The sequence below is a fragment of the Manis javanica genome, chromosome 4 (assembly GCF_040802235.1).
Source record: "Manis javanica isolate MJ-LG chromosome 4, MJ_LKY, whole genome shotgun sequence".
NCBI lineage: Eukaryota > Metazoa > Chordata > Mammalia > Pholidota > Manidae > Manis > Manis javanica.
This window is the reverse complement of record NC_133159.1, coordinates 94703493-94713852: the sequence shown is the minus strand read 5'-3', so window position 1 is coordinate 94713852 and position 10360 is coordinate 94703493. Positions and strand designations below refer to the sequence as shown.

At 36.5% G+C, this 10360-nt stretch overlaps 1 protein-coding gene across 2 annotated transcripts; it reads right to left on the bottom strand.

Annotated features, from left to right (window-relative positions):
* Positions 1-893: 893 nt before the first annotated feature.
* On the bottom strand, positions 894-10107 carry SIKE1 (suppressor of IKBKE 1). 2 transcript variants are annotated; one of them, XM_073234395.1, is made up of 5 exons: positions 9868-10107; positions 9530-9635; positions 8170-8312; positions 6910-7023; positions 894-2188 (listed from the first exon to the last, which is right to left on the bottom strand). In XM_073234395.1, exons 1-5 carry the CDS (start codon positions 10024-10026, stop codon positions 2123-2125), a joined length of 588 nt encoding a protein of 195 aa, XP_073090496.1. In that variant the 5' UTR covers positions 10027-10107; the 3' UTR covers positions 894-2122. The 2 variants fall into 2 exon arrangements, with proteins under 2 accessions (XP_073090496.1, XP_017517302.1); XM_017661813.3 differs by having other exon boundaries at positions 894-5326; positions 9868-10106.
* Between the last annotated feature and the right edge of the window lie 253 nt (positions 10108-10360).

The following is a 10360-nucleotide window of genomic DNA, read 5'->3' as shown; positions in this document are numbered from 1 at the left end:
GCCTAACCTAATCAGGTGAGATCTTTAAAGGTAGGAGACAAAGGAAGTCAGATGATCTCTTATCGGCCCTTAAGACAGGCCTTGAAGGCCTAGGAGTTTAATATCTACAAGGAAATGGATTTTGCTAATAACCTTATGACCTTGGGAGAGGAGCCAGAGACTCAGATGAGATGCTATCCTTGATTGACACCAATTTTAGCCTTGTGAGATTCTGAGGACCCAGTAGAGCCTTGCATGGACTTGTTCAGAAATATGACAATAAATGGATGTTGCTTTAAACTGCTAACTTTATGGCAGTTTGTTATACAGCAATAGAAAACACATATAGCCATACCCCAAGTGTTTATACAAGGTGTTAATGGAGAGTTCAGGGAAAACAGCTAATCCCCTATTCCTTTCTCAAATGGCCCTTAAATAGTTTATTAATGAAACAGCAAGACCGTGCCTTTGCCTGGCCATGCCACCAGGAATGCAAACCAATTATACCTATGCTTAGGATCTACCACAGCACAACCCCTACATGTGTAAGCTATATTCCAGTTTTAGAGATATTAAAATATGAAATAAAAATGAATCTTAGGTTCAATGACATACAGAAACCCACTTCAACCAACGCCTCACAACTCCTAGGTCTGGTGAAATGCTAAGTGAATTGTAGTTCATTGAAGCTCTGAATGTTCTGTCTGCTCTTTAGCATTCTTGGAGAGTGGTATCTGCTTCCCACTATGAATATTAGTGGATAATACCCTTTAGTTCACTCTGAAAGATGTGATGAGACAACTGAAAATGAAATAACTGCAAAATATGAAATATGACTGCTTATCATGAAATGTGTCTAATATAAATGAGGTAGATTAAGAATTAAAAATTAGGATGTCTGATATTAGCAAGGATTTTAAAAAATGTTTAATTTTATTACTATATATGTATCCCTTAACAATAAATCGGATAGTCACACAATGAAATACTGTACATGAAAATAACGGCTATATACAACAAAAATATATCTTAGAAATGTGTTGAATGAAAAAATTAAATACCCATAGATGACATAGAGTATACTATTTTTGTAGAGCTCAAAAAGGAACAAAACTAAAAAATACATCACCTTAGGGATTCATACACATTTTAGTTCTTTGACATGGGATAAAATTATTAAAAAGGGGGAGTTGGGAGAGACAGGACAAGGAGCTCAGATAAATGGAAAATAGGTAATGTTCTAATTCTTAGATTACATGATGAATTATTATGGTTGATAATTTGCAATGTCACATCTTTTCATGTCATATAATAAAGTGCAAATTATGCATAAAGTACTGACAAAATTCTATTTGCATGGTTGTTTTTTAAACTATGCTTACTTTATCAGTCAAGGTTCTTAACTATAGGCAATTCAAGTTAATTCTGACAAAAAGTGGTTTATTAAAAGGCTAATAAGTAATCAGCAGGATCTCCAGGATAGCCAGAAAACCAGAATTAGAGGCTACACAGCCTCTAATCACTTCAGGTAGCTGCTTCAGTGAAGATCTCACTGTGTCCACCGTTGGGCAGAAACTCTGCTGCTTACACCGGCTTTGCTGACAATGGATACTGAATGTTGTCACTAAAGCACTTCTGCTGTTCCTTCGTGGAGCTGGATGCAGTAGCATGTTGTAGGTCACCACTTTAGTCAAAGAATTCTGCATCATTCTTGCTTCTTTGTATGACTAATGTTTAAAGCAGATGTATCTTCCCTAGCTGCAAAAGAGGCTGGGAAAACATACATCTGACACTTTCACATTTTTCAGGAGAGAGGAAGGTTCTGCCTTATTAGGTGAGGGGTTCCCTAAATGTAGGAGTTAGGATTGGGCAGCCAAAAAAGAAATGACTTGTCTGCTACAGCCCATTATTCTGGCTATTCAACATCAACACAGTCCTTCAGCTAAAGCCTATTAAAAATTATTCAATGTAAAAGGATCTGTGTCAGACTTTAGGTGCCTTCTCAATTCTCTTTGCTAATAGAATACTGATTTTATTTGGGGCAGCTATACAGCCAGCCTCCTTTGCAGCTGGAAGTGAGCATTTAACAGGCCAGGCAAATAAACAGGGGAAACTCATCTGAAATTTCTGGGAATGAATTTCCTCATAAAAAAGTATAGTTAGACCTGCCTTCAACATGGATATGACATTTGGCACAGCAGCAACACTCCTGCAAACAAGAAAAGCAAGAAGGATGAAAAACATGCTAAGGAGGCAGATTTGAAAGACAGAACTGCACTCTTTCCTGCATTTAGTAAGGGCCACTGATTAGGCATTATTCCTTTTAGTTAATTGCATGCCACATATGCTCAGCTACACCATTCTAGAAAACAGATGACAATTATGTTTCATTAGTTAACATTCCACTTATTGAATTCACAATATTTTCTTCTTTTGCACTATTAGTAAAAATAGATTTGCTAATCAAAAATCACTTTGAACAGTATTTGGCATTAAAGCATCTTAATTTGATGGTTAAGAATATGTTTAAGAGTCTCTCTGGGTTTCAATCTTATTTCCAGTTTGTGCACAAATACACAACCTCCTTGTGCCTGAGTATCTGACGAAATGAGGTACAGCTGAAATGAGATTCTATAATTAGAAAGCACCAAGCTTTTGTTCCCCTACTCATTTGTTGTCTCTATTGGATTCTCAGGTTTAAAAAGTCCCTCCTATGCATCCTATACAGTCTCATATTGGATTTATCACACTGCTTTGTAATTATATATATATATATACTTGTTTGTCTCTCCCAGATTTTTTTTCTTTGAGAACAATGTCAACATCCCTCCCTCCCTTTTTTCTATTCATAACTCCAGATGAAGTACATAACAGATTAGGCACTCTCAAACTAGTGTCCTTAGAATGTATCTGAGATTAAAATACAAATTGCTTGATCCCATCCCCAAATTTCTATTTTGTAAGTCACTGAAACACATTTTGAGAAACACTGAAATAGACTTTCAATGTCTGACTCAAATAATGCATACGATACTAATATGTCAAGGTAATAAAGGTAAATATCAATAGTTTTTAAGCATTTTTCAAGATATTTCCAAATTCAGTTTTAATTTTATAATTTGATTTGTAATCATGTAATTTATGATTTCTAATCAGGAGGAAATCTTGAAAACCATTTCATAAGCAAATATTTGTAAAGTTATACTGCTGACTACATTGTGCTAATTACAAAATAGTTAAGAAAATCCCTGTCTTCTTGACATGTTCCTGGGTATGTGAAAAACAAACTCTGCACTTCTTTATAGACTCATTACTAAGTTAAAATTAGCTGATTTTCTCAAAATGAGGTTTTTATCAGAAAAGACACATTTGCACTAAGATTTTGCAATTAAGTCAAATTCCTCCATCCACTGCAAGAGACTTTACTATCCACTCAAATCAAAGAACATTCCTTCCCTACTTCGACTTTCTAACTATACAGTATCTTCATAGCAGTAACTGTAGCCAGAACATGTATTATGTAGGACACTGACAGCTCTTTAGACTTATACTTTAAGCTTTTGATTTGCTAGGGGGTAAAAGTTAACAGAGGTTTATCCTGATATTGAGATACAAAGAACTTTGTAAGCAATTCTAAAGGAACGTGAGACAGATAAAAGGACATCATATTATACTTTAATGGGCCATTTGACTACATAATCATTTTCACTGAAAAGTGGCCATGGCAACTGACAAATGTCTCCTGAATGAATTGTGGGACATACAGTGGCACTTACGGCATATACTTCAAGGCAAAGACTAAATGTTAGCTCGTTGGGAAATAAGATAAAAATGCCTACTCTTTTGAAGTGATGCAGGACTTTGAGAAGAAATTTGACAAATTCTAAAATGACATATATTCATTCATTAAAGCCCACACCTGTCAGCAAACTCCATTAGTATCACTGGGATCAGATGCTTTTAGGACATCCTAGATTGTTGTTTTAACTGGAGTTAATTCTTTGTGGCAGTACCAAGAAATTTTATGCCACACAAAGCACTAACAAAACTGTTTTAACACTGAGTCTCTCCCATGCAGTATGGTGCTCAGTGCTATTGTAAAATATAGACAGATTTAGCATTACTTCAATTATTTGGGGGTAAACCTAAATTGACAGTAAAACATGAAATAATTTGAAAATTTGAAATGCTAGTAAACGGGAATGAATTGATGGGTGAGCCTACTTGACTACTCGTATTTGAATCTCAACATTGTTTTGCTGTCTACACTGCACTAAGAGTGTAACAACTCTCTTGAGGTGATAAAAAAACTTTGCTTCCTTGTGAAAAATGGATATAAAAAGAAAGCCAACTACTAGTACTAGTAATTAAAGACATCTAACTAAGTGACAGTTCTTAACCATTAAACAGAAGTTACATATAAATTAAACAGAATGTAGTACCTAAGAATTATGATGTAAATAAACCTATTATATGTTCTTTACACTTCTACCCAGGTTACAGATTTCCTAGTTGAACAAAATTGAAAAATTAACTACCAATACCAAATATAATAAATAAAAGCTATTTCCAGCATTTGAACTAAGAGTGCATGTGTGTGTGCACATATGCAGAACAAATTTCTCAGCATTCTTTGAACAATACAAAGTCTATACTACCACTAGAACCTACTGAGGACTAGCAGTAGGTTCTCTCAAATTAAGACTAAAGACATGAGGCACAAAGTGCCAACTCTTAGCACCACAGAGACTTAAAACTTCATAAAGTTGAATTACATTATGAATCAGAGAATCTGCCATTCTAGTTCTGGGGAATAGTATCATTTTTATCAAATGGAAAAAACACCCAGGTTTATGCCAAATAGATTTAAAAAGCTAATTGCTTTAAAAAATTTTTAGAATTTCAATTTACAATCCTATATAAAACTGTTGACTTATAATAAAATGCTTTAAGTTTCAGAGATGTAAAAAAACAGAAATGAACTGAAAACACAGTTTATATAAACTGGGGTGCCAGAAATGAAAATTAAAAAGTACTCTCTTAGAGAAAGGAATGGTAAAACTTCTGTGTATTCTCACTAAACACATCCCAGAACTGTTTTCTGGACAGCTAATTCTGACTTAGAATTATAACTGCCACCTGATACCTTTCATTAACACTAAATCAAGTCTGAATGGACAATATTTGAATAGAAAGATGACAACTTCCTTCCTTGATAATCTACAGCTGTCATTCAGTAGCTCAGTTATTTAATGGCTTGGGAAGCAGTGTCCATTGAGTTTTCCTTTCTGACCGGAAGAGACTCAGTGCTGATGGACAATAATTCTCGAAGTTCCTTATTTTCAAGCTGGTAAAAAGAAAAAAATGGTGTATGTTTATTTCAGGTATTTGACTGACAAACCACATCAGAAAGCATTGTTTTGGGCCTGGAACAGAAAGCATATTATTTTAATTTTAAAAGCTTTAAGGCAACAAAAGAACAGAACTTCAAATTTCCTAAAACATTACTTATTTACTCATGTAACAAATATTTACTGAGTAATTTCTATATGCCATGTGTTAGGACTACAAAGAAAAAAACAAGGTCCCTCTCTACCTGAGGAATTCACTGCTTGTCATACTCTTTATAGTTTCCACACTTTACTACTGTTTATCTTTTAAATTCTTGACAGTAGTTTCACTCTGCTCAACCTTCTCTCCTAGATGCCCTATAGTTTTAGAGAAAGGAAGGAAAGGAGAAGAAAGTACTTACTGGGTACACAGACAGACACCATGTGGGTGTCTTCCATTATTCTCAATCTGTAGGATAGGTACCATTGCCTATATCCATATTCACTTTAAGATGAGGACATTGTGGCTCACAGAAGTCTAAAAACTTGTTCAAACTCAGACCACTCAGATGTGGTATTGCTGGGGTCTCAATGTGATGCCTGTTTTTCTGCATCTCCATATTAAGTAAAATTTGTCCCACATTTTTTTAGAGCTGTTTCCATAGTAAGGTAAATCAGGGATAGTGTAGACAAGGTTGTTCTATCATTTTAACTAACTCCTAATTCCTCTTGTGATCTTGTCACTCCCTTTGATTTCCAGATAGGGCAGCTTCACTCTTCACCATTATTCTCTCTGCAAGAAATTCTGGTAAACCATATAGTATTGTCAGGTTTCACCAAGAGTCAGACCCATGGCCACTAAATTTTCTACCATAAAAAATGCTTCCCTTAGTACTTTGTATCTCTCTTAATATAAGCACTAATGTTATTCCTTTCACTAGACTGAACAGGGACCCCATCTTTTTCTCTCTGGTATTTCTCAAAGGGCCCATGACAGCATCCTGTAATAAGGAGCATTCAAACCATTTATTATAACGTTTTTCCTTAACAACTTTATGAGCACACTAATACCCCAAGCCTTTATTTGTAAATTATTCCTATTTTAATCAAAATATCAAGTGCAAATAGCTTTAAAATAATTAAGACTACAGGCTTATAAAATAAACACCAGTTCCTTGGCTTTGTTCTCCAAAGGCAGCCACTTTTAATACTTTCATCTATTTCTTTTGGTATTTCCTTCCATAATTCTAAATAATATGCCTGTACTTCTAGTTGTTGATCATGAGTTTGAGATATCTATCTATTTGACTTCCTTTAATGCAGGTAAGAGATTTTTAGCTCACATGTAACCTGGCTCTTCTGTCCTCTCTATCCTCTCAATTTGGTAATTTCTCAATTCCTAGCTAATACATAGTTGGCATTTTCATTGTTTGCTGCTGCTATTTCCTTTCTTGAAAAGGGTATGAAGAAGTTTTAATTGTAAATTATGAGCACACAGAAAACATCAGGACACTGCAGTGATGGGATAGCAATGGCATGCCTTCCAGAGTCTATGAAAACTTCCTAAAATATTGTGAACCTAAAACAGCAACAATCTTACCTCTAATTGGGCCAGTTTTTCCTGAATCTTACAAAATTGGTCATCGTCCACCTGAACGGCTTTCCTCATGACTTCTCCCATTTCACAGATTCTGTCAATCTGACTCTCAATTTCCTGTGAAGATATTAAGGAAAAAAAGGTGAAAAAATAATCTTTCTACAGGTATGAAGTTCATGAGAACATGTGCATTATGATCTCAAAAAGTTTACTTAATCTATGTTACAGAGATTTACACAGGAGTTTCACTATAACCTTGGTCCTCAGAGGTAAAGCAGAGTAAAGTTATCTCATGGTATTTCCAAATAATTTGTTTTTGAAACATCGATTCTAGTCTAACCACCCACTGGGTGTTGAACAAATTTGAATACTTTATTGGCAGGAAGCTCACCACATTCCAAGGTTATCTTATTCTATCTTTGGATATACCTCTTAGCAAGTTTTTCATATGAGCTAAACTCTTGACTCCTTCAAGGTTCAACTTTTCTCCTCCAGACTATAGAAAATAAAAGTTTATTTTTCTGTTTCAGATGAAAAGCCTTTCATGTATTTAAAATGACCCTGTTCCCTAAGACTTTTATCTTAGTAAAATCCTTTCAATGGAATTTAAGATATTTATCTTTCAAATTCCATATAGCAAAGAGTGAGGCACCAATTTGTGAATCCAGAATTAAATGATACACTATGTGTGAATGTAGAATGACAACGATGAAGCACTCTATAAACATAAGCACAATTATTAGGTCTCCCAAATTAAATCACAAGCAACCAAAGTGTAGAAAGTATGCCATATGCTTTTAAAAATACCGTATTTCTCCTAACAACATAATATGATGCTACATAGTTCAGTTCAGTAAAGGTTTACTGACTGTTTGCTATGTACCAGGTACTATGTTAGGGATAAAAAATGGACTCATGCTCCCTACAATCAAGGAGCTTACAGTTTAGGGAAATGTACAATAACTAAGTATTTATTGAGCACCTTTAACACTAACTGGCATGTTTGGTGGAAGAACTAAGCATTCATTAACATAATGAAAAGAGATCGTGGTGAAGGACAGAGGGAGGAACATTAGTCCCACTGAAATAAAAGGACTTAAGCAGCCCCTTACCCCCTCTTTTCTATTTATATCTTTACAAAGCTGTAACAAAATCAAAAGCAAATGAAAGGAAACCCAGCTTTTCCTAAAAAAAAAAGCACTCTAAAACAATTTCAAGATTCCAATTCAGTTCATTTAGAATTTATTCATCGAAGTTTCTTACTGCAGAGTGAGACTGGTGAGCTTTCAGGACTGGTTCAGCATCCACTGCTTTTTTAGCAACCATCAGTTGTAACATCTGTTTTCGGTACTTGCTCATGATGAGTTCCAAAGCATCCTGGTGTTCTTCCAAGGAAATCCATAGCTCTATCAAAAAACAAAATAACTTGGCACTGATGTCTACAGATAGCTCCCAAAGCCAAGCTCTCAATAGTTGGAATTTTATGACACACAATGAGATACTGTGAATCCCAAATTGTAAATCAGGGTTTAAGTCCACAAAATTCAACAGTTAAGGTCTATGTGAAAAAGAACTTTCTAGGTTGAGGCAGCATAGTCTGGTAAAACAACATGGAATACAGACTCAGAAGACCTTCATTTGAGTTCAGTTCTACGAGTTACTAATTTAATACTCTCAAGCAAACCATTTAACCTCTCTGGGCTTATTTCTTATCTGCATGCAGTAAGTACCCAGCTTGTCTACCTTAAAATGGAGATAAGAGAATACAATGGGATGATATATGTAAAAACTCTCTGTAAACTTATACACAAATAACTATTCATTCTACTATCATTAATGATGTATTCAGTAAACCTAAGAGTATACAGCCCGAGGACAAAATTCAGTTCTTCCACACTGCACAAGAACATAAAAATACCCTTGAATCTTTTTTTTTAATTGAAGTATCATGATATATGATCTTATATTGGTTTCAAATGTACAACACAGTGGTTCAACAATCACCCATATTATTAAATCCTCATCCCTTCTAGTGTGATTGCTACCAACATGGAAAGATGTTACAGAATCAATGACTATATTCTACATGCTGTACTGCTGTCATGTGACCAACTTATATTGTGATTGCCTATTATTGTGCCCCTTTATCCCCCTCATCCTTCCCTGCCAACCCACCCCAACCCCTCCCCTTTAGTAACTACTAGTCACTTCTCAGTGTCTATGACTCTACTGCTGTTTTGTTCATTATGAAAAACCCTTCAATCTTAACTTTAGTGTTTATTTCAGTATTAAATATTAAATGTTAAGCCCTTGAGGATAGTAATTTTTTATTCAAGCTTCAACCTGGAAAATGCCAAAGTAAGTGGTACAATAGCTGAACTCTACTAAGCACCTCTTTGATAAGCTGCCTATAAATATAACATTGGTCAGTTGCCCTTGAAAAGGGTAATGTAACAAACTTTATTGTTACTAGGCCAGCACAGGATAACTTTATTAATTAAAAGTATTAATCTAGAAATACATATAAGACATGCACTTTTGTGAACGGTTAGCCAGTTTTGTAAGAAATCTTTGAAAAATTACTGGATATGAAAAAACAACTACACAAAAAGGCCTGACTAACCTCTGTTTTCCTGCTGCAAGTCTCTAATCTGTGTATTTTCTTGGGACAGCAGAATGTGAGGTTTGTATTTGGACATGTCCTTTATATCGGATGCATCCTCTTGACACTGGACAAACAGAGAGACTCAGCACGGCGTAAGCAGAACAGCCGCAGATACAACTGAAGCAGGAGTCAAAGAGCTGCAGGGCAGCACTCTCGGCCCCGACACCCCCAGAAATGTCTCACTGTCACCCTCTGAGACCAGGAATAAATTCCAGGCCGAGTGCCCAATTCACCTCTCCCACCACCCTTCCAGGACCCAGAACTTGAGGGCACAGACCCCTACCCTCTTGCCTGACCTGGTCCGGAAGTGCTGTCCCCGCCTCCCGCATAGCGGCCACCCGCCGGTGCAGAGCCGCTGACTGATCTACCAGCGACTCCGCGGCTGCATCGTGCTCGCGCAGCCTCTCCAGCAACGTTTTAGCGTCTGTGAGAATCTTCTCTATGGTGCAGCTCATACCGACCGCAGAACTACAGCGCCAGCACTATCCACCTATATGAATCTTCCCGGAACCCGTCCCAAAGTTACTGACGTCACTTCCCGTTACGTTTAAAAGGCGCCAATGACGCCACGGCACGCGCCTGCGCAGTGGCAGCCTAGTTCGAGGTGACCAGCTGGAACCTGCTGCTTCGCAGTGTTCCTCTCCCTGCGCAGAGCTCAAAGGGTGCCCTTGCCACCGCTTGTTTTCCTGTTCCCACAGCATGGTGGTCGTGCCGAATTATGGCTGGGCGGGTTCGAGCCTCTCCATTCCCTACTGGTTTTGATTGATGTAGATTGTTATACAGTCATCT

Bases quoted from the DNA above. Each gene is read 5' to 3' on its own strand.
- SIKE1 (XM_017661813.3), bottom strand. From the start codon at position 10,026: ATGAGCTGCACCATAGAGAAGATTCTCACAGACGCTAAAACGTTGCTG. The intron at 8,313-9,529 runs GTTAGTCAGGCC...GTTTTTTGATAG, and splicing joins CTTGCAGCAGGAAAACAGAG to AGCTATGGATTTCCTTGGAA. The intron at 7,024-8,169 runs GTAAGAAACTTC...ATATCTTCACAG, and splicing joins CTCACCAGTCTCACTCTGCA to GAAATTGAGAGTCAGATTGA.